Raw genomic sequence first — 23,784 nt, 5'->3', positions numbered from 1 at the left:
GAATGCACAGTTTTAGTTCCTTCTGAAAGTCTGCATCATCAGCCCAGTCTGCTGCAGGGGAACTGTTCAGAATGTTTTTGGCAGATCAAGAGCTTTGAACATGGTGCTGGTGGAGACAAACTCACTGATCTGTTCCCTTCATAATTTGTTTGATTAAGAGCATCACATCACTTTTGTGGAACCTCTGAACTTTCCTTTTCCATCATATGGTGAACCATCAGCTTTTTCTGTTCTTCTTTCACATTGGAGTGGAAGAATACCAGGCCAAACATTTCTCCACTCAAGTACCAAAGATGTCGACCCAAAGCCGTTAAGGTACTTTCTTATTTTTATTCTTTTCTTATTATTACTTTTGTATTTTCATATTGTGAAGCTTCTTAAGGAAAACCAAATCATCTGCAGGAGCTTTAAAACTTCATGCAGCTTGAGCAACCTCTAGAACATTAAATTTTTCTTCCAAATTTCTTCCTAAATCATCTTTTGGGTGTTAAAACCTAATGCAGGGTTCTAATTGAGGTTATCTGAAACTTTATTTTTTACCATGCTTTTTTAACACTGGCCAGTTTTACTCTGCCCATCTCTGATTACTACAAAATGAAATGATAAAAAACACACACACACAACAATTTAGATTTAATTTAATAATATTTAAATACACAACATGTACAAGATATGGCAGTAAACAATGACACACTCACAGTACTTTGAAATAAAGCTACAGTAACATCCTACGACTACCCCGCTCTACTCTTTGTCGAACATGTACTCCTTCTCGAAGTCGTACTCTTTGTCCTGCTCGTCCGGGTCTATGAGCATGGTCTCGGCCAGGATCATGGTGACGGAGTAGGGGTCACAGTTGGCGGCGGGTCTGCGGTCCTCGAAGTATCCCCTCTTCTCCTGGCCCACGTGGCGAGGGATGCGGATGCTGGCGGCGCGGTTGGCTACGCCGGTGGAGAAGTCGTGGATGCTGGAGGTCTCGTGGTGGCCCGTCAGGCGCCTCTGGTTGTCCCGGCCTCCGTTGGGGTCGTACAGCTGGATGTGCTTCTCGTGGCGTTTGGCGAGCTTCTCCGTGGCCTCCTCGATGAACCTGAGGAGGAGAAGATGTGTTAAGATGTGGAACTCAAGAGCGCTTTGATATAGACTAGAGTGGTCAAAAGTATCGAAAATCTGATACTGATCAATACCAAAACTATAATATTGAAACTAGATACTCATTTGAGCTGTTAGTGATACTAAAAGGTCACATTCACAGGACAGAAATAAACTTTTCCTATGGACTAGTACAAGCCCATGGACCACTGAGGGATTAGTTGAGTATCGAGTAGGGGTATAACGATATCCAAGTCTTACTGTACGATATCGTCATGGTATGAACCTCAAGGGACGATATTTATGAAGATAATATTACGATAATAAATAAACGATAATAATAAACTATATTTATTAAGATGAGGAGGCTCACGATTAGGGGTGTCACAATATCCAAATCTTTCACGATATGCACAATATTTACTCAATATTTTCATGATATACATCTCACGGTACGATATTTATTGCGATATTTTGTTGAGGCTAACAAAACCTCTTAAAATGCCTTGACAAGACTAAAAGTGTTAGAACTGTTATTTCTTCTTGTAGTCTGCACTGAAATGGAGCAAAGGATCATGGTCTATGTAGTTCCCTCTGTGTTTTTTTAGTTATTGCTGCACCATAACTCTTCATTTAAGCAAAGAGACTTGTAATTCGATATATTGTGATGGTCCATGATATTATTGTGACAACTTTGACGATACAGTAGCATGATATTTTGGTTATTGTTACATCCCGAGTATCAAGTCTTTTTCTTAGTAGAGAAATCGAGTGTACGAATAATCATTAAAAACAAGTGGGCACAGCAGATATTGCACAGCTCTCTGCAAACCTCTAGGGGGCCCCAGGGATTCAAAAAGCCGTGCTCAACTCTGCTATGTGAGTCTTGCTAATATTTACCACTATTTATGAATAAATATGCAACAATTATTGACTCCTTTATCAATACCATAAGTGCACTGTCTGTTATTTTGTATAAGTTATAAATATTTTTGTTCAATTTAAAGCCATCTCTGCTTGTCTCTGTGGAGATGTTGTTGTTTTGCCTTGAAATGTAACTCACTCTTTTTCACTGACAAAATTTTTAAACTTTTCCATGACTTTTTCATGACCTAAAAGTGAATTTTCCATGACTTTACAGCACCTACATGTGTAGAATTGATCAGACTTTTACGGCTAAATATGAAATGTGAACTCTTTCCGCTCCCTTATGGTTTGGTTTTATAGTTTTTTAACATTCAAAATCCTGTCAGTGCATTTATTGTGGTCTCTTTTAAACAAAAGGCGCATCTATTCACAAATAATAAGATCGAGGATTAAAAGAACAAAGAGAATGTTTGGTGAATTTTATCAAGGGGAAAGACGTTATTGTCCTTCTTCCTGAAGGATTTGACGCATTACATACATCATGACCAAATAGCAGCGACTGGTTAAATAAAAAAAATAAAAAATACCCGCCTACCGTCGAGCGACCCTGTACCTATCTCCATGGATAAAGCAGGTGACCACCACCAGACCAGCTCACAGATCAGATCTGTGGAGAGGTCACCTTGCTGTTTTTCATGGTATTTTTAAGCAATTAAAACGTCCAAAATGAAATAAACACAGTAAAGGCAAAAGGCAAAGCAATAAAATCTGTATGAGGACTAAGCTCTGGAACACTCTGCACCCTCCATATCCAAACATCAACCCCACGGTGGAGGGTTTTAAGGCTCGTCTTTATTCTCTGGGTTTTAACACTGTGTGAGATGTGTGCTCCTCTGTGTATTTAATTTCATTTTGTTTATATATTTTTATTTATTCATTTTTATATTATACATTTTTAGATACATAATTTTTAGCTTTATGCATTTTAACACTTTAGATTTTTTTTGTTTTTATTTATGATTTTCTGTCTTTTATTGTATTAATTTGTCTGTGCAGCACTGTGCAGCACTTGAAACTGTCATGTGTATAAAATGTTCTCTGTGAATAAAGATCGGATTGAATAAAGTGGATTGGACGAGCGTGCAGATTAACCTCCATCATAAAAGTAAAACCGTGCATCTTTGTTTACCTTTGATTACCATCACACTGAGAGATGAGCAGGACTTCCACATTTCTTATGGCGTGTTTGATTAATTCGATCACATTTGACTCGCACTTAATCAGTATTTATAAAGTTCTGATATACTTTTGATCAGTAAAAGGTGGTCATACGTACTTGAGTCCTCCCTCTTCCCTCATGGCCTTGGTGCTGACGTTGGTGTGGCAGCCCGCTCCGTTCCAGTTGCCCATCATGGGTTTGGGGTCGAGGGTCGAGACCACCCCAAAGTCCTCACACACGCGGTGCAGGAGGAAGCGCGCCATCCATAGGTGGTCCCCCATGTCCAGGCCCTCGCACGGCCCGATCTGGAACTCCCACTGTCAACACAACACACACACACAACACACAACACACAAGATTCTGTTTAGTCACGAGAGCCATTAACACATTTGGATCTGTTATAATGTGTTATAATGTTGTTTCCTCATCACAAACAGATCTGGAGTTGCATTTTTTTTTGTTTTTGTTTGTTTTCCACACGTTTTTAACACACAAACCCTGCAGATTTAGCCTTTAGTTCTTCCCTCTGTACCACCTTGTGATGTCATGTGGTAATAAAATAAGTGCTCCACGGTGTTTTTAAACTCCATACATCTTCACTAAAATCATTTGGATCATTTTGAGACCTGGAATTGCACATCTACAGGTAAAAGGAGCTGTTAACATGAAAACTACCGCTTCACGACATCACAGTCCAATCCAGTCCAACTTTATTTGTGTAGCACATTTTACCTAGCCTGGTTCATCAGCTGTTTTCAATTTGTGGAAACCGTGTGACCTGACAGCATTAGGATTTGTTCACTCAATGGTAGGCGGGTAGTTTTTTTATTTGACCAATCGCTGCTATTTGGTCGTGGCGTATCTAACGGGACTAACTGGTATATTAAGCTTCTCCCAAATCCCGTAGGAAGAAGGACAATAACGTCTTTCCCCTTGATAAAATTCACCAAACATTTTCTTTATTCCAGCTTTAAATCCTCAATCTCAGGAATGGTTGACAACACTGAATATATGGCTCTTCACTGATTGGCTAGTGCCTGAATTTGCACTTCCGGGGTTTTTGCGAACCGTCTAGTGTATTCTGATTCCTGACCTAGTCGCTGGAGAGAAATGAAATTGAGTCTAGGCACTAGGTGGCACCAGCCTGGCTAGGTAAAAGGAGCTGTTAACATGAAAACTACCACTTCATGACATTACAATCCAATCCATTTTACCAACACAAAGTTTCCAAAGTCCTGCACAGGGTAGGCAGAATATAAGTGAACACATTAAATAAAATAAAGCATAAAATAAATAAATAAGCAAGTCTATGAAAAATACTAATACTAAAATTAACAAATGGCAAATAAAATCCATAAAAGACAAGACAATTGTCACGCCGTGTTAAAAGTCGGTGAGTAAACGTGAGGTTTTAAATGAGACTTAAAGGAATCGACTGAAGGGAAGCTCTTAATGTGAGGGGGAGAATGTTCCAAAGTTTGGGGCCAACCACAGAAAAAGCCCGGTCACTCCAGAGTCACCCCAGACTCAATCCAGGGTCACTTTTGAGTCTTGTTTTTGGGGCGATAAGTTGGACGCTGCCCTCAGACCTCAGAGTACGAGAAGTAGTGAAGGGAACAATGAGGTTTTTGAGAAGATAACAACATTATAACATGGCTTAAAGCTCACAAGAGTCCATTTTGCGTAACATAGGAAGGAATATTTAAAGTGCCCATTGTTTGACTTGATATATGACATTATTACGCTTCAGTACCTGTGATGGCATGACTTCTGCGTTGGTGCCGTAGATGTTGACCCCGGCGTACAGACAGGCTTTATAATGACACTCCACGATGTCTCTGCCGTACGCACAGCCCGCCCCCACACCGCAGTAGTATGGACCTGCACAACAGCACACACGAGACGATTATATTATTTGATTATTATATTATTTTATATTGCTGTAGGCTGGTTGGATTCAAGTTCAGGATGTGGGAGGACAGACTTGTAAATCTTCAGAATAGTAAAAGTGTTAATGTAAGATCGACAGATTTTAAAGTTCTTTTATTGGTTTATAAAGCTCTTGACGGTCTGTATCTGCTTTTATCATATGAGCCTTTCAGACTCTCAGGTCTCCAGGTCTCATCTTTTAACTGTCCCAAGAGTCCAAACTAAAACTCATGGAGAGGCGTCATGCTGATTTTAGCTCTCCATTTTTATTTTTACTATAACCTTTAGGAGCTTTCTGTTTTCTGTTTCTGTTTAAATTGCTGTATATATGGATGAAACAGTGATGTTGGTTTTAATTATTGTAATTTTTCTGTTGCATGTGAAGCAGTTTGTGCTACATTTCAAATGTATGAAAAGTGCTATAAAATTAAGTATGATTGATTGATAAGTGTGTGTGTGTGTGTGTGTGCGTGCGTGTGTGTGTGCGTGCGTGTGTGTGTGTGTATCTAGAGAGAACAATCTGGAGCCCTAAGTAGACTACGCTGTATCCACTAGGGGGCACCAAAACATCTTATTTCAGACTCATCTAAGCCAAGCACTTAAAGGATGTTCATTCATATTCATATTTTTTTGTTTAGTTTTTGAAAGAAGATTTTACTTCTTTAAGGTATAAACTGTTAACATATAGCATACTAAGATCACCATGTTACCTTACAACGTACTAAAACAGACATGTCAAACTCAGACCCCGAGGCCAAATTTGGCCCATGATATAATTATATTTGGCCCATGAGATCATATGAAATCTGTATTAGAGCTGCCCGCAGGCTACATTTAAAAAGTTGTTATTATTTTATATTATACTTGTTCTGGATTCAATGTTTAAGCAAAACTATTATTAAACATTTATTTGAATAAGAAAAGGTTTAACATTACATATCTCAAAAGAAGAGAAAACATGCAGATGATGTTGAAATTCTTCAATCAATATTTAGTTTGGCCCATGACTTAGTCCCAGTTTTTAATTTTGGCCTCTGTGAATCTGAGTTTGACACTAAAATGTTTAATAAGTTTTACTGAGTTTTTCAGGCTGCCCTCACTCCCCGCACTAAGTCACTCCCCATTCAGAGCACTATCACAACACAATCAGCGTGTACCTCTACTAAAACTACAGCACATGCCATGAGGTTTGTGAAGTTCTAGAGTACTGTATTGTATCCTGCTGCACAGTTTGTATAGTTCTGTTTGTATATTTAGAAAAACAGGTCATGTGGAAGGCTGATGGGTGGAGCTAACCGTAAAGAGGCTTCAAATAGTTCCTTGGAGATGATTGAAACATGCATGAATGACATCTGAAACCTCTTCAAACATGTTTTTGACAAGAGAACGTTATAACAGGATAGAAAACTCCAAATTCAGAGTTGATTTTGCATAACTACATGATCTCACATCTCACAATACTCACAATACTCACAATACTCCAATACATCTCATATAAAGTTGATCTTTTCTGCTGTATTCTGATCATCTAAGCATCGAGTCTATGAAATTACAGCATGAGGGGGCTGGACTCACCCTGGGGTTTGGGGTATCCGTTCTTGGGCCATCCAAAGGGGTGTCCGTCCGTCCCGTACAGAGTGTACTCCTGCTCCATCCCAAACCAGATCATCTCGTCCTTCACCTGCTCCATGATCTTCCTACAGCGAGCGCGATGGTTTGTCTCTGAAAACACAAACATCACACACTGTCTCAGCCACGACTAATGTATTCAAGACACAACATGATTCAAGAGATTTCTCTTCTATGTAGCTGTCATCAGACTCAGCATCAGTTCCAGTTAGAATTATTAGTCTTTCTGAATCCTGACAGGATGGTTTCGGTGTCACTGAAGTCCAGGCTTTGTCCATCCATCCAGTGACTTCAGGAAAGTTTCATGGTGCATCCTCCCGGTGTCACAAGTTTCTCGTTCATTCCAAACTGTCTTTCTGCTGCTTGATTATCGTTTTCAGCTGCAGATTTCACGACTTGCAGATTCTAATCTGCAAAATGTGATTTTCTTTTGGGGAGCATTTGTGTTCAGTCTTCTCAGCTGTCTTTTTAATTTTCAGTGGTGTGATCGATTAACCAGACAGGACAGTGGCTCTTTCTGCAGCAGTGACAGCAGATACTGACACACAAGACTAGAGCCTCTCGCCACTTCAGTGTGAACATTTTAATATTTAAGTTGCACCAGAGTATAAGTCGCAGGAAACACCCAAACCATGAAAAAAAGTGCGACTTAAAGTCCAAAAATATGGTACACAAGTTTTCTAATGGAATGAAATGAATAGAATAATCAAATAATATAATAAAATTGCGGTGTGTGTGTGTGTGTTTACCTGCAGGCAGTCGGTTGTACTTGAGCACCTCACACAGCACCAGTTTGTTGGGGTCCAGGGTGAAGGGGTCTCTGAACATGGCCACTGGGATCAGGTACATGTCACTGTTGGAGCCCTCGGCCTGGTACGTGCTGGAACCGTCAAAGTTCCACTCTGGGATTTCTGACACACACACAGAGAGACAATATTTGATTGAATTTATGTTCATGTTTTTATTTTTGTATATTCAGGAGAGTTAAAGTATATTCCCTACAACTGTACAACAACTCACCCTTATGTAACAGATAATACTCCCTACAACTGTACAACAACTCACTCTTATGTAACAGATAATACTCCCTACAACTGTACAACAACTCACCCTTATGTAACAGATAATACTCCCTACAACTGTACAACAACTCACTCTTATGTAACAGATAATACTCCCTACAACTGTACAACAACTCACTCTTATGTAACAGATAATACTCCCTACAACTGTACAACAACTCACTCTTATGTAACAGATAATACTCCCTACAACTGTACACAAACTCACCCTTATGTAACAGATAATACTCCCTACACCTGCACAAAAACTCACTCTTATGTAACAGATCATACTCCCTACAACTGTACAACAACTCACCGTAATGTAATATAATACTCCCTACAACTGTACACAAACTCACCCTTACGTAACAGATAATACTCCCTACAACTGCACAACAACTCACCTTTATGGACCAGATGATAATCCCTTAAACAACTGACCCTAACATACTATAATACTCCCTACAGCTATACAACAACTCACCTTTGTGCAATATAATACTCCCTACAGCTGTGCAACAACTCACCCTTATGTAACAGATAATACTCCTTACAACTGTACAACAATGCACCCTTAAGTAACACATAATACTCCCTACAACTGTACAACAACGCACTCTTATGTAACAGATAATACTCCCTACAACTGTACAACAACTAATCCTTATGTCATATAATACTCCCTACAACTGTACAATAAGTCACACTTTTGGACCAGATAATACTCCCTACAACTGTACAACAACTCACCCTTATGGACCAGATAATACTCCCTACAACTGTACAACAACTCGCCCTTATGTAATAGATAATACTCCCTACAGCTGTACAATAACCCACCCTAATGTAATATATTACTCCCTACAAGTGTACAACCGCTCACCCTAACATAATATAATACTCTTGAGTGAGTAATTGAGTCGATTTTTGGAGTAATTGCACTAATTGTAATTGTAGTAATTGTAAAGTGACTGTCACTATGCCCTGGCTGACAAGTCCAAATGTGAAAAAGTCAAACACGTGACAGTGAACTAAAGGGGTGTAACTATGGTCTGGTTGTGCGTGGTCTTTTGTCCAGGCCAAAATGATCTAAACTGTCAAACACCTGGTTCTTGGGTCCCAGTCAGAACACGTCCTGGTCAGGTCTGGTCAGGTCTGGTCAGGGGGCCCTGCAGTTTTATGACCTCGCATTCACTTGTCTTTCCTTTAAAACTTTCTACCACTGACAGGGTTGTGAAAGTCACTGTAAATTTCACAAAAAGCCACTGACATTTCTAATTTATTTATACCCTGACCTCACTCACTTAAATGAATGCAACAAGTGCTCCTTTTATTAATTAGGATCCAATAACCATGTAAAGTAGATTAAAGTAGAGTAAATTAGAGTGTAGTAAAGTAGAAGCAAGAGTAAAGTAGAATAAGGCAAAGTAGATTGAAGTAAAGCAGAGTGAAGTACAGTGAAGTAAAGCAGAGTAGAGTGAAGTCAAGTAAAGTAGAGTATAGGAATGTAAATTTAAGTACAGTAAAGTAAAGCAGAGCAAAGTAAAGTTGAGTATAGTAGAGTAAATTGAAAGTAAAATAAAGTAAAGCAGAGTAGAGTAAAGTAGAGTAGTGTAAAGTTAAATAAAGTAAAGCAGAACTGAGTGAAGAAGAGTAAAGTAGAGTGAAGTAAAGCAGAGTAGAGTAGAATAGAGTAAAGTAAAAGTAAAGTAAAGCAGAGTAGAGTAGAATAGAGTAAAGTAAAAGTAAAGTAAAGTAAATCAGAGTAGAGTAGAATAGAGTAAAGTAAAAGTAAAGAGTAAAGTAAAGTAGAGTAGAGTTAAAGCACAGTAGAATAGAGTACAGTAAAGTATACCAGAGTAGAGTAAAGTAAAGCAGGGTAGATTAAAGTAAAGAGTAAAGTAGAGTACAGTACAGTAGAGTAGAATACAGTAAAATATAGCAGAGTAGAGTAGAGTAGAGTAAAGATTAAAGTAAAGCAGAGTATAGTAAAGCAGAGGAGAGTGAAGTAAAGTAACGTAGAGTAAAGTATGATTATTGTAATGGAGAGTAAAATGAAGTAGAATAAAGTAAAATAATGTAAAGTAAAGCAGAGTAGAGTGAAGTAGAGTGGGGTTAAGTAACGTAAGAGTAACATAACAGAGTAAAATGGAGTGAAGTAAAGTTAAATGTAAAGGAAAGCAGAGCAGAGTGAAGTAGAGTGAAGTAAAGCAGAGCAGAGTAAAGTAAAGCAGAGTAGAGTGAAGTAAAGTAACGTAGAGTAAAGTAAGAGTAATGTAACAGAGTAAAGTTAAATGTAAAGTAAAGCAGAGCAGAGTGAAGAAGAGTAAAGTAAAGTAAAGCAGAGTCGTGTAAAGTAAAGTAAAGTAAAGCAAAGTAGAGTAAAACCAAACATCCAAAATAAAAATAAAAGAGTATTGTGGTGGTGGTACCCTGTATGGTCTTGGGCTCGTGGGCCAGAGTCCTGGTCTTGTTGCGGAGGCCCTCCCCGCTGCCGTCGATCCACACGTACGTCACCTGACACTTGTCCCCCTGAGGCAGGTTCATGTACTGCTGCCTCACGCTTTTGTTCAGCTGCGAGCTCACTGACATCGTCTCCATGTTCACCTGCAACACAACACAACAAAAAACCTTCACTGCATTGTACACTGCTAAGAGGACTGTAAATAAGTGTAACACAAGTGGTAAGCTCTTAAAAAGTCTACTTAAAATATTACCTGAACCACAACACAAATCCTTACAGCACTGTACACTACTGTCACTAAAGGCCGCTACACACTACAGGATTACAACAATTTTTAAACATGCGACAAAAAGAGCACGCCACAGACACAAGACGAATCTTATGAGACTTCGAATCTCTGATGGCAAAGACTGCAGTGTGATATGTCTGCAGACCACTCACTCTGAGACTCTTAAGTGTTCAAAAGATCCGAGCGCTGCACTTCTACTTTAGATACAAGTCAAAACTGTGTTATTATTATTTGTGAAATGTGGTGCAAAACTTCAGATACAAGATTTTTAAAGCATAAAATATTAGAGATAAAGTCCACAGGAAGTAGAGTCACTATCACTAATCTGAAGCTTCACCTCGATCCGTGCGCTGTATGGATGTAAACAGACACACGTGAGGAACTACTCCCACCTTTTTACTTTTAAACAACAACTCAAACTGGATTAACAGCGCGGTTTTGTGGACTAGATGTCATTATTTGCGGAGGGCAAATTGTATGGATAATGTGGATGAGATGCTGCACTTTAAATGTACAGCTTTACAAGAGGTGAGTGATAAAATCTTCTCATTATTTTCGCTATATCCTTGAGTTTGTATGTTGTGTCTCTGTGTTCGTCACTCCTCTTCTTCCTCTTTCAATTAAAAGTTTCTGAATATTTTTTGATAGAGTGGAGGTGGCATTTTACGTCACTTGCAGGAACCCATACTTCAGAACATTCTCCATGAAGATAAATACATTTTTGTCATACTGTGGAAGATTAAAGCGACATTTGCAGAGAGACAAACAGGCCAAGCAGGTGGAGGCTCACTGACAGGCCAAATATGAGTCAGGTTTGTGAAAAAACCAGTTTGTGTGTTGAATTGTTTGGTGAAAAAAGTACATATTATGGCTTTAAATGCAGTGCAAATTTGTCTCTGGGTTAAAAAAGCCAATATCCTCCATGGTTAAAAACACAGTGTATTTACTCGACCTTTATGAGTAAATCATTTTAGAAAATACAACAGGTGTGTACTGTGTAACTGTGTACTTTTACATCAAGCAAACAAAAGTATTCACCTCAGAAGCGTTTCAGTGAAAGAGCATACGCCAAAGCTTTAAAGTAATTATGTATTTTTATAATTCTCACTTGGGTGGGTAGCACCTGTGGTCAATATTTACAGTTTGTAGAAAAAAAGTGGGAAAGAAAAGTACAAAAACACAAGTAGCGAGTGAGTTCTACAACAAAATACCTCGACCTATGTCATCAACGCAGAAAACACCATCCAAAATGCAGTGACGATTTACATGAAAAAGAAGTATTTTCTGTCACTTTAAACCTTCAATTAACAAAATAAATGTCAAGCTCCTCACCACTGTGTACAAGTCCCTGCATCACCCAGCCTCCACCTCCCTCTCTGAGCTCCGCCACCACCACTGAACCCCCACCCGTGTCCCACCAGAAAGTCAAACTATAATATACACCAACATTTTAAAAACTAGGAAAAAAGCCAGATTGTTAATAAACTCTTAATATTAACTATGTTTTAGTGAAATAAGTAGTCTAGCCTGTCAAATACACTTTAAAAGCATTTTAGAACTATCAAAAAGATTAATAATTGACCTTTTTCACAACAGCCGGAAGTGCAGCGATGTAGGTAAACGTCACTTCCAGTTAATGGTTTTCTGTGGTAAAATATCTGTGGAAATGTCTGGCGTATTCTCCACCAGCTTCATATCATATCATCAATCTGCCCCATCACCAAATCTTCAACTAACAAGGTCCACAAAGGATAAACATTCTAACATGAAGAATTGATCCACAACTATCAAGGGAAGAAAGACGAAAACTTAAAGCCTAACAACGACGCCGCATTAGTGAAGTACTGAACAAAACTAACATTAAAGTCATGAATAAAACAGAACTAAGTAAGTTTTTAATCTATATAGCACTTTACACAGACATTTCTCTCCAAGACACTTTACAGAGCATTATTCAGTCACTCCATATCTGGTGGTGGTAAACTACTATTGTAGCCACAGCTGCCCTGGGGCAGATTGAAGCACTACCAATCTGCACCATCGGTCCTTCGGATCACCACCATGGTAAATGGTCATGGCCAAATTTTCCACCTTCAAGGCTCTCAAAGCGCTTTACAACAAGGAATCACTCACCCATTCACACACCAGTGTACGCAAACACTGTGGGCAAGGTGGGTTAAGTGTCTTGCCCAAGGACACAACGACAGCATTCATCTGTGGGAGCTGGAATCACACCAGCCAACCTGTGGGTCAGTGGAGCTGACCACTAAACCAATGATGGTTGGTGTCAAGAGTGGGATTTGAATCGCCAACCTTCAGATCAGTGGACAAACGCTCTACCAACTGAGCTTCTGCCGTCCGCATCACACACACACCATCACACACACACACAAACACACACCACTTTCATATCAGGCAATGTGGGTGAAGTGTCTTGCCTAAGGACACAATGACAGTTTTTACAACTGGTGCCCCACTGTGGCACCTGAAATTCCCATTGATCCCATCCAAGTACTAATAGGGCCCAACCCCGCTGAGCTTCTGAAATCTGATCGGGATCAGGCTTTGACAAACCGGTGTGGCCATCATAAGTAATAAGTAATTCGTTAATAAGTAACTAGTTCACTCAAAAAATTTAAAATCGATTTTATGATGGAGATATTTTCATAGACAGAGAGATTTGTGCAGTTTAAATGTTCGACATGTAATCTGTGAACATCTGTCGCATCAAACTGCACAAATCTCTCAAGTTACTTCTGTTTTACTCATGACCATATCGATAGTTTTGTTCAGTGTGTCACTAATGCATGGTCGTTCTTCTCCTTTAAGTTTTCGTCTTTCTTCCCTTGAGAGTGTGGATAAATTGTTCATGTTAGAATGTTTATCCTTTGTGGACCTTGTTGGTTGAAGATTTGGTGATTTATGAAGCTGCTGGAAAATATGCCAGACATTTCCACGTACATTTTGTTTGTTGAAAGTGCCCAAACCTCCTTCTCAAAGACTCGTCTGATCTCAGAAGCTAAGCCGAAGCCGAGTCCTGGTTAGTACTCGGAATACCGGGAATACCAGGTGGAAGAACTGCCTGACACTTCACCCACATTGCCTAGTATGAAAGTCACTTTTACATTCTAAAAGAGACCAGAACCGAACCACAAAGATTGAAAATTTGTATCACTTGTGTCTCAAATGCAGAAGACATCGCCTCTCCAAAATTCTCCAAACATTCAGAACAAAATATAGAACCTCTTTTACCTGAGATGAGTCATAGTTTAATTATAGCTTCATTGTTTTTTCCTCTTTTTTACAAGTAAACCGCCACGTCCCAATCTGTAGCCGGACATTCTGGTTCCTCAGGCGCGGCTACTTTGGAGCATTCAAGTTTTAGCTGTGCGTTCGTCAGCCTTGTAACATCACTCCTGTCTCATCTCCACATTCACCATTTTTACTTTCATTTCATTTCCTTTCTTCTTCTTTTTGTTTTTTGTTTTTTTTTTTCAGATTTGAGGTCTGTGAAAAAATATGCTTCCACTTTCCCATCCCGGACAAGAATGAAACAGAATAATGAAAGTGTGAAATGATAACAGCTATTGTGAGAAGTGGGAGGTGAGATTACAAGATTCTCTCACCTCGACAGACTTCAAATCAGTTTTCATCAGTGGAAATTGTTTTTATTTTTTAATTTCTTCCCGTTTTTTTATTATTATTTTTTCCCTGCACCAAATTTAGCAGGTTTAGTTCTTTTTAAACTTAAATTCTCAACATTACCAATATCGTTTTTACTTTAACAATACAAAAGCGCATATTTGAACAGACTGATAACTGTTTCTTGGTATATTATATACTTTACATCCAAAAATATACTTCAGTAGTATTTCAGAGTATTTGGAGTAGAGGTACAGTAGCTCCGTGGACGAGGATTTACCCACTAACCCAAAGGTTGATGGTTGGAATCCCCACTCCAGTCTGCGCATATGTAATAGTAGTCGTATTAGTTTTAGTAACAGCAGCAGTTAGAGTAATGCAGTGCTACTGACTACTTAAAGCCTCACTGTGTAACATTTTAGCTTTGACTCAATAATAATAAATCAGTGGGCCCTGGGACATGTTTTCAAGGTATTATGACACATGTAGGTCTAAATAAAGTCACAGTATGTAACATTTAGATGGTGGTTGTGTTTATTGCACTGAAAATCTTGGAAATTCATGCGTTTTTATTGTGAAGAAAGAGCTTGCATCTCCATAGACCTGACTTTTATTTGGCCTGATTCCATGGAAACGTTGTTAATTTAGCCATGAAATTATCTTATCAACCAATGAAGCCATTTACTTTAAATCAGTTCCTAGTTCTATATAACAGCTGGAGAAATAGTTTGAATAAATATATACAGATTGTGCTTTGTTAAATGCAATACAAATAAATAAATAAATAAATAATAATAATAATAATAATAATACATCAGTTTTATATAGTGCTTCTCTGGACACTCAAAGATGTTTTACAGAGCATTATTCATTCACTCCACACTGGTGGCAAGTCACAGCAGCCCTGGGGCAGACTAACAGAAGAGAGGCTGCCAATCTGACCCATCAGCCCCTCCAACCACCACCATCACTCACACACACACACACACTTTCATACTAGGGTTTCAATACTACGTCTATGTACTATGTTCAAAAACTACTTCTTATGCCAATCCTGTGCAAAAAGTTCTATTTAGGAGAACTAAAATTACTTCAAATAAAAACATTTAAATATTGATTTGAGTGTCTTGGCTTGTCAAATGCTAATCTGGATTTATAGTAACATTTATTTATTTTTTTAAGACTTCCATTGGCATTATTTGCATTCATATTTGCATTTTACAAGACAAGTCAACACTACTCTATTCAAACTTTTCTATTCAAACACTTTATGCAGTGTAGCCCAGTCTGTCCCATTACTTACTTGTGATCAGGGGGTCCAGGTGAGTCTAGATGAGTCTAGATGAGTCCAGGTGAGTCTAGATGAGTCCTGGTGAGTCTCAGTGTGTCCAGGTGAGTCCAGGTGAGTCCCGGTGAGTCCAGGTGAGTCCCGGTGAGTCCAGGTGAGTCTAGATGAGTCTAGATGAGTCCAGGCGAGTCTCAGTGTGTCCAGGTGAGTCCAGGCGAGTCTCAGTGAGTCCAGGTGAGTCCCGGTGAGTCCAGGTGAGTCCCGGTGAGCTTGGGCAGCGTCTGTTTTACTCTGTGTGTTTGTGTGTTTGTGATGAACCGGCTTCAACCTGCTCGTCCTTTAAAGAGGAATGCTGATGTCACAGGACGCTTGTTGCTGTGACGATGGCAGGCCTCTCATTAGCCCTGGGATTGGCCTGGCTCCGCCCACTCTGCACCTTTTAGCACATGGAACCAAATAAAGCACACCGGTGCAGTCAGAGCAGTAAAGCATGTGGGCTGGGCAGTCCTACGTCAATGTACACAACACAAAATTAGAAAAAAGTATTTAGCAATAGTTGTTAGTATTTAATGTCAATAAAAGGTGCTCTATCTGATTTTACAATCTTGAAAATATGAAAAACAGAAATATGGTATAAAGATAACAACAACTAGCATGCTACTGTGCACTCCCCGATTCTTGGGAGCAATATAGACGTTTATAATTCAGTGCAGACAGTACACAGCTTTATGCAAATTTAATACTGATAAGAATAAATAAGGAATCATTATATAAACAAGCAAAAATCTTACTGCTAGACAGAGGTGGTGCTACCATTAGACAAATGTAGATGGCTGCCTAGAGCCCCCAAACCTGGAGGGGCCCCCAAACAATCACCCAAACAATGGTCGAGGCCTCAGAGCAATTTGATTTACTCTCAATATGACATTAAATGAGAATATTTTACTTTTAAACAATAATATAATCATATGTTAAGGATGTAAACAAAAATGTAATTGTACTAGCAAAAAAATAAAACTGCTTTCAGTTCTCGTTATCTAGTAGGCGACTGAACTGATAAAACAAGTTTCTAATCCACCATAATTCAAATAAATAGAGATGTTCATGTCTCAAGAGCAATGGGAAAAAATAGACAATAAATATATTAAAGAAAAAACTAAAACAAAAAACTGTGCGTTATAGTGAGGGCCCCAAACTCAAGTTTGCCCAGGATCCCCAAACTGGTAACTCTGCCACTGCTGCTAGTACATGAAATAGACAGTGTGTCATTTGAGAGAAGGAAGTAGAATCATTTTCCCTGTGTCATTCCTGTAACTGTTCTCGGAACGCTTCAAAACACAGATGCACTCCCACATAAAAAAAACAAAAACAATTACAAACTACAAACTTCATAATGCTTAAAATGACTTTACCAGTCCATCAGTTGTTTTAGATTTTCTGTCAGCACAAAGATGATCACACAACTAAATCTTCCCATTTTAGATTAATGTGATATCTTTTACAGATAATATATAAAATACCACAACTTCTATCCTCCAATCAACTCAATATTATCCAGAACAGTGTGTGCAGGTTTATTCTCCACTGTGTGATGCACCAACTGTCCAGCTCACTCTGTCCTCCTCACGTCGACTTCACTGATTATTATTTATCTTTAAATGCAATAGTCTCAGTCATCCTGAATATCTCAAACAGTATTTAATTCCATTCATATTCTCTTACACTTTACATCACACAGATCAGATATTTTTTGTTGTCCCAAGAGTCAAAAAACAATTAGGAGAACAATCTTCCCTCAGCGATTCGCAAGTTAACTTCTGTCCCTTCGTTGATTTTGATTGTTTTTGATCATCTTGTTGTATTTTGTGATTATATTTGAACTCTGTCTCTGTTTTTTTGTTCAGATTTGACTTTCAGTGTCTAACCGTCATGTATGAATGTGTGTGTGTGTTGACTTTGTTTTGTTTTTTCTATGTTTATTTGAATGTATGTAATCTCCTGTCTGTCCTACTGTATCTGTCTCCTGTTGTTGTGACTGTGAGGACTCCATCGGGCTTATCCTCCAAACAAACACATTCAAAAACCTGTTTACCACACATGACACCTGTTTACAAAAGCATTATTAGAAGCCAGAGAAACTCAAGCCTATGGAACTCTCAAAGCAGCATTCTCACTCAAGACCACATCAGCTATTTCCCTCCAGACTAAAGACTTCAGGTCATTAAACGTTAGAACTCTTTCACTCGGGTTTAACTGACAGAGCTGCAGTTTGCCTGGAGGGAGGAAGATCATCTGCTGACTGCAGTGTGGAAGATCACAACCCACTGAACACAATTACAGAGAGATTCCACAGGGTCAGACATCCTGGGACCTGCACCCAAGGGACATGACACCCAAGGGACCTGTACTTGGGTGGAAAAATATCACAGAGATAAGCAAAAGGAAAAGCCATGAGTGTCCCTTGAACCATCACATTAACACGGTGAAGGGGTTTGAGCACCACATGACTCTAGGAGCCATGCTGTCGGGGGCTTCATGCCCTTGAGAATCAGGGTGGGTCCCAGGTGACGGGTCAGAACCCTTCATGACGAGTTTAAAAACAAGGCCAGTTGTGTCGCCTGAACTGGTGTTACTGAGCCCCAACCTGGAGCCAGGCCAGAGTTGGGTGCTCAACAGTGAGTGTGTGGGGGTACAGCCTGAGGAAGTGAAGGAAGAACCCTTCAGGTCAGGGGGAAAGATCTCTCACTGTTGTGTTGCCCCATTGTTGCAAACAGTGTACCGGCCTTCTTTGAGTCTAAAGGGGTACTAGACACCCACCGAGCACTCTGATGTTCGACTGGGGGGCTTCAACACCCACAAGAGCAACGTCAGGGCTCCAGGACAGAGAGGCCAGACGCCCATGATGCATGAAGGTGACATGCAGACGAATTGGACATGGCTTTTGTAATTGTCTCATGTGACCTTCAGCTGCGTGTCTTCACTCGGGTGAAGAAAGGAGCAGAGCTATAGACAAGTCAGAAAGACTGAGTATGCTCGATGCACTTAGGTCTGCACCCAAGTGCATCAAGCATACTCAGTTAATCTATCTAAGATCTAATTAATAAGATCTAACTACTAGGCCTTCTAGTTAACTAGTGTGTTAGTGAAAATGGCAGGAGGGGAAGCTGGACAGACGGTGCTGACTCAGGTGTATGGTGACGGTCTGTCTGATGCAGCCTCTGTCAGCAGTAGGGCTGGATATCATTAAGAAGTTGTTGATACGATACATACCTCGATAAATAGACCACGATATGATACATATCTCAATACAGTGAGCTTACAATTCGATACTATGTATTTCAAATCAATTCGATACGGCTCAGTAAAAAATAATGTCTAAATCATGGCTGTGACACTAAAAGTCTTTGTTAAACCACTTCTTGTGCAAAGTTCAGATGAAACACAAACATTTTAATCATCAAAACAATGAAAAAGTCAAATGTGTCACTTAAACGAGTTTCTTTCCTCTAACCAAACAACAAAACTACTGCGCTGTAAGAATTTTTTTTTGTAAAACATACCAAAAAATATTCTTTGGTGATATATCAGTACAGCAGTCCCCGATATCGATACTGTATCACACCTCAGCAGGGCCTTCAGCTCTACAAGTTCAACTTCAGCTGAATGCATTTCTGTGGAACATTTAACCCAGACATTACCTAAGAAACCTCCACTGTTAAAAAGTGTGATTAAAACTGGTCAAAGTGGATAAAGTATTACTCGTCCAACTCAAAATGGAGCTCATCATTTGGTGTGCACATCTCCATCAAACACACAGTGAACTCTGCACAGGGAACATAACAAAGGGCAGATGTGACAGATGTGACCTTAACACTGATGCCACTGTGATATCTCTGGCACAGTGAGCAGGAAATCAGTTAGAGAGTTGACCCAGTATTTGAGTTAGTCACACTTACAGGAAATATCTAGATCACTCCCCCTCTTTCATGTTTAGTTAGATTAAAATCTTTAACTTGAAATTCCAAAAATTGGCCCTTGTGAGTTATGATATTATGATTTCATGTGGTAACACAGGAAGTGCACCATTGTGTTTCTGAATTCCTTCACTAGAATCACTTAGATAATTTCTCCTCTGGAATTGCTAATCTCTAAATCTCTAAAAATACCATTTCATGACATCACAAGGTGGAACGGAACATTTTGAGATTTGGAAAAGTAAACAGACTAATAATGCAGGTATATTCACTGCAGATATTCACTGTCCGCACTTGTAAGTAGTTTATATATTTTTATTATAAGCTCATTGTGTTAGATTAAAAGAGTGGAGGTGGAATTAAATACGTTTCTTCTTCCCACTCCTTTTTGGGCACATTTTTTTTGTTGTGGTAATTTTTTATTTCTGTTATGATTTCACTTATGCTATATGTTCCATTTTATAAGAATGTAAATATTTACTTACCCAATATAAATACATAAAAAATAAATAAATAAATAATAATAATAATAATAATAATAATAATAATAATAATAATATTATTAATTATTATAATATTATTATGAATAATAAACCCTACTCATCTATGGTCATGAGTTTTGGGTAATGACCGAAAAGATGAGATCGTGAATACAAGTGCGCGAAATGAGTTTCCTCCACAGGGTGGCTGGGTGCTCCCTTAGATATAGGGTGAGGAGCTCAGTCACACGGGAGGAGCTCAGAGTAGAGCCGCTGCTGGCTCAGGCATCTGTTCCGGATGCCTCCTGGACGCTTTCCTGGAGAGGTGTTCTGGGCATGTTCCACCGGGAGTAGGCCCTGAGGAAGACCCAGGACACGCTGGAGGGACTATGTCTCTGGGCTGGCCTGGGAACGCCTCGGGGTCCACCCTGAGGAGCTGGAGGAAGTGTCTGGGGTGAGGGAAGTCTGGGAGTCCCTGCTTAAACTGTTGCCCCCGTGACCCAGCCTTGGATAAGCAGGAGAAAATGAATGGATGGAAAAATAAAAAATTTAAAATAAATACGTCCTGCTCACTGGCCTTTCCAAATGAGCTGTGAGACGCTGCAGAACGTCCAGAACGCTGCAACTCGGGTCCTGACTCGAACTAGAAAGCATGAGCACATGCCTCCTTTGCTCAGGTCTCTGCACTGCCCCTGTGGCTCAGAGACTTTAAAGTGGCTCTGCTTGTACAAGTCTCTCCATGGATGAGCACCAAAGTCCATCTGTGACATTTTTGCCTTTATGAAGGCTAAAGGGCTGAAACGTGTTGGCGTGATTTGACCTTTATCTGCCATGTGGTATTAGGCTTTTAATTATTTTGAACTTTTGAGTGCCTCAGTTTATTCAACTTTGTATTGAGACTGGTCCCTACACTGAAGAGCACCAAAAGGACAATTCTGCACAACCTCTGTACATCCAAGTAGCACTCCTGCCCCCTAAAGTTATACATTTCTTACACGTTAGTCCCATTTGAACCATCTGCACTCTGAGGAGCTCAGGGACCGACCTCCTGCTGGTGCCCAGAGTCACGACTAAACACGGGGAGTCAGAGTTTCAGATTCATGCAGCTCAAACCTGGAACAGTCTTCCTGAACATGTGAGACAGACTCTTCTGTGACGCTGTTTAAATCCAGGTTCAAAACAGTTTAATATAATCAAAATTAATTTTCTCCTTTTTTAAATTTTACGGTGATTATTTATGTTTTGATTTGTTTGTATTGTGATTTGAATGTTTTTCTTGTTCTGTAAAGCACTATGAATGACTTCATGTACAAATTGTGCTATACAAATAAACTTGCCTTGCCTTAAATCTCACAAGAATTCATTTTGTGTAATATTTATTTAATCACTGTGCACCTCTTTTTATAATTATATGCGTAATACTAAATTTAACTAATAGGCCCACTTCTTCCACTCTGACATATTAGATCATTACAGTGATTGTGTTGGATTGAACATTACATTCTCATCTAAAATACATCTGAGGAATTGAAACAGTGATTCATTTGCCGTCATGAGTTTGAATAATGACACTGCTGTGGGTGTTTCCTGGTTTCATATAAAACAAAACAAAACCAAAGACGTCGTCAGCTCTGAGCGTAAACACCGCGGCTCTCGTCACTTCACCGTGAACTAACCGGACCGGCCACATTCCCCTGTCAGCGCACCTGTCACGGAGAGGCAGCATTCCACCAAACAAACACACACCAAAACTTTTATTGTGTTAAGCTATTTTAGATAATAGTCTGGGTTTAACAGGACCTGATGTAAGATTTCATTTTTAATGGTTAATTGTTATAGCAAGCTTATTATGATTATTATTTGTCATTCCAAGAAACCCATGGATGATTCACAACGGCTTCATAAAAATTCGCTTAGTGGAATATATTTCAAAACTACTGTTACTGTAATACAGGCTGATGCAATAATCCACATAACAATTCAATAAATATATGAATAATACAAGATTTTACAGAGAGAAATGAGCTGTTTTCTTAAATGAAAATGTGGGTTGGCTAATTTGATCTATTATTTTCTTTACTAAATCCTAATTTAGTCTTGACTTGTGCCCCGCCATGTAAAAACAGCCCAACAGTGGAGTGTTTTGGGACTCGTCTTAAGATATCTTTTTTTTTTTTTTTTTGGCAAAGTCTGACTTGTAAAACCATTAAAGGTTGTAAGGAGATTTTTTTTTTCCAGTGAAAGTTCAAATAACATTATCAAGATGCAGAAGCCTTGTAATTATGATGAGCACAAAAAAAAAAAAAAAGAATGAAAATCCATCATCTGTGGATGTGGTGGGGTCAAATACACATTAGCCAATAGATAACAAAGCTATTAGGTTGTCAATCAAACTCCCTGCGTTTCTAGCACGGATCTATAATAAGAACTGGAAGGCAGAGGTGGGTAATTATGTTTTCCACGGGGCCACATGAGAAACAGAAAATATTGTGGATGGTCAGAATACTCAACTCAATTCTGCATCATATGAATTGTATTTCTTTATTAAAATCCATATATTGCGTTTTTCTGACAAGCTGCTCAGACTGGGAAGAGTTTATGTTATAACTAAGCAATGAAAAAGTACTACAGTTTCTGAGAGCTTGGGCCCAGAATGAATTCTCACACTGAGCGCAATGTATTTTTTGAGAATTCAGACTGTCCGTGTGCAGCTAACAGGGCATCGACAACTTTCACAAAGAATGGATTTTGTAGGATTCTTTTCTACAACAACATAAACATTTTAAACATTTTTAAATCCTCAAAGTGCCTAAAAGTTAGTTTTGTAAGGCTAAAGGCTGAATTATAGTTCCCACGTCGATTCAACACACACTCTGCCGCCGTCGCCTTGTCGTCGTTGTTTTTGATTTATGGATCTGTGTCGAGGTCTATGCGCTGCAGAGTCATTCACCGCCACAACACTCGGAGGCTAGGATTTTGGTCGGTTCAACACGTAGTTAGAAAAGTGTATGTTGGTTGATGCAGACTCTCAGCGGAGGGTTTCAAGGCGACACAGACTCTCTGTGTCGTGACGTAGACAATTTGACGCATGACCATAAATTGGGCTTTAGCCTCGTCCAGGTCTGAGCCTGCACTAGCTCCGCTCTAGCAGATCTGGCTCTGATTGGTCCACGCCGTGCACGTTACAGACGTCACACGGGTGGGAGGAGCTCGCCTGGATTGAGGAAGTAAATGCAGAAGAGAAAATAATTTTGTGCCCATGAGCCAATAAGCACAGGCCACTGAAAACAATACGATGCCATACTGGGATCACCTTCCAGATTTGATTATAATTCTGTGGTTTCTAGTTTTCTTGCCAGCATGCTGGGATTACTTGGTTTACGTTCGCCTTTCACACATTCCACATATGCAAGACACTGTTTACTCAATCACCCCAGAGTTATTAGCGACTTTTTCGAACTGTAGTTTCCTCGCAGTTTGCCCAAATTCTGTTTCAATGGCGGAAAAGAATCCACAACCAGTTCGCCGCAAAAGAGGTCGCTGAAAGAAGAAGAGAAGGGGTAAAGGAGCAAAGCCAAACTAAGGTGATTCTTGGAGATTCCTTCCAACAACTGTGTGCCCTGAAGAAGATGAAGGGTCTAAAGACTGACACGTCAGCTGCTAAATTACTTCTGGAAAGGAAAATTGCATCACATGTTGAGGGACTATTTTCTCAGCAGCAGCGGGATTTTACCTACTTTATAGGTGCTAGGTGATATCAGTCCTCCGCTGCCGAGCTTCTTATCAGGAAGTACAACTCACTGCTGCTGCTCAGACAGAAATCCTTCAAATGTTTATTTCAAACATTATTC

The 23,784-nt window shown here is 39.4% G+C and overlaps 1 protein-coding gene across 1 annotated transcript; it reads right to left on the bottom strand.

The window, feature by feature from the left end:
• Positions 1-622: 622 nt before the first annotated feature.
• Positions 623-15,585, bottom strand: LOC110163998 (glutamine synthetase). Its single transcript, XM_020929017.2, has 7 exons — positions 15,496-15,585; positions 10,230-10,404; positions 7,483-7,644; positions 6,680-6,826; positions 4,929-5,056; positions 3,293-3,492; positions 623-1,087 (listed from the first exon to the last, which is right to left on the bottom strand). The coding sequence occupies exons 2-7, from the start codon at positions 10,396-10,398 to the stop codon at positions 745-747; spliced, it is 1,149 nt and encodes a 382-aa protein (XP_020784676.1). The 5' UTR covers positions 10,399-10,404; positions 15,496-15,585; the 3' UTR covers positions 623-744.
• Positions 15,586-23,784: the final 8,199 nt, after the last annotated feature.

Source organism: Boleophthalmus pectinirostris, unplaced genomic scaffold, assembly GCF_026225935.1.
Source record: "Boleophthalmus pectinirostris isolate CB_2022bp ecotype Guang Dong unplaced genomic scaffold, ASM2622593v1 HiC_scaffold_18, whole genome shotgun sequence".
Classification (NCBI taxonomy): Eukaryota; Metazoa; Chordata; class Actinopteri; order Gobiiformes; family Gobiidae; genus Boleophthalmus; species Boleophthalmus pectinirostris.
Note: the sequence above shows the minus strand (reverse complement) of the source record. Positions and strands in the feature narration are given on the sequence as shown.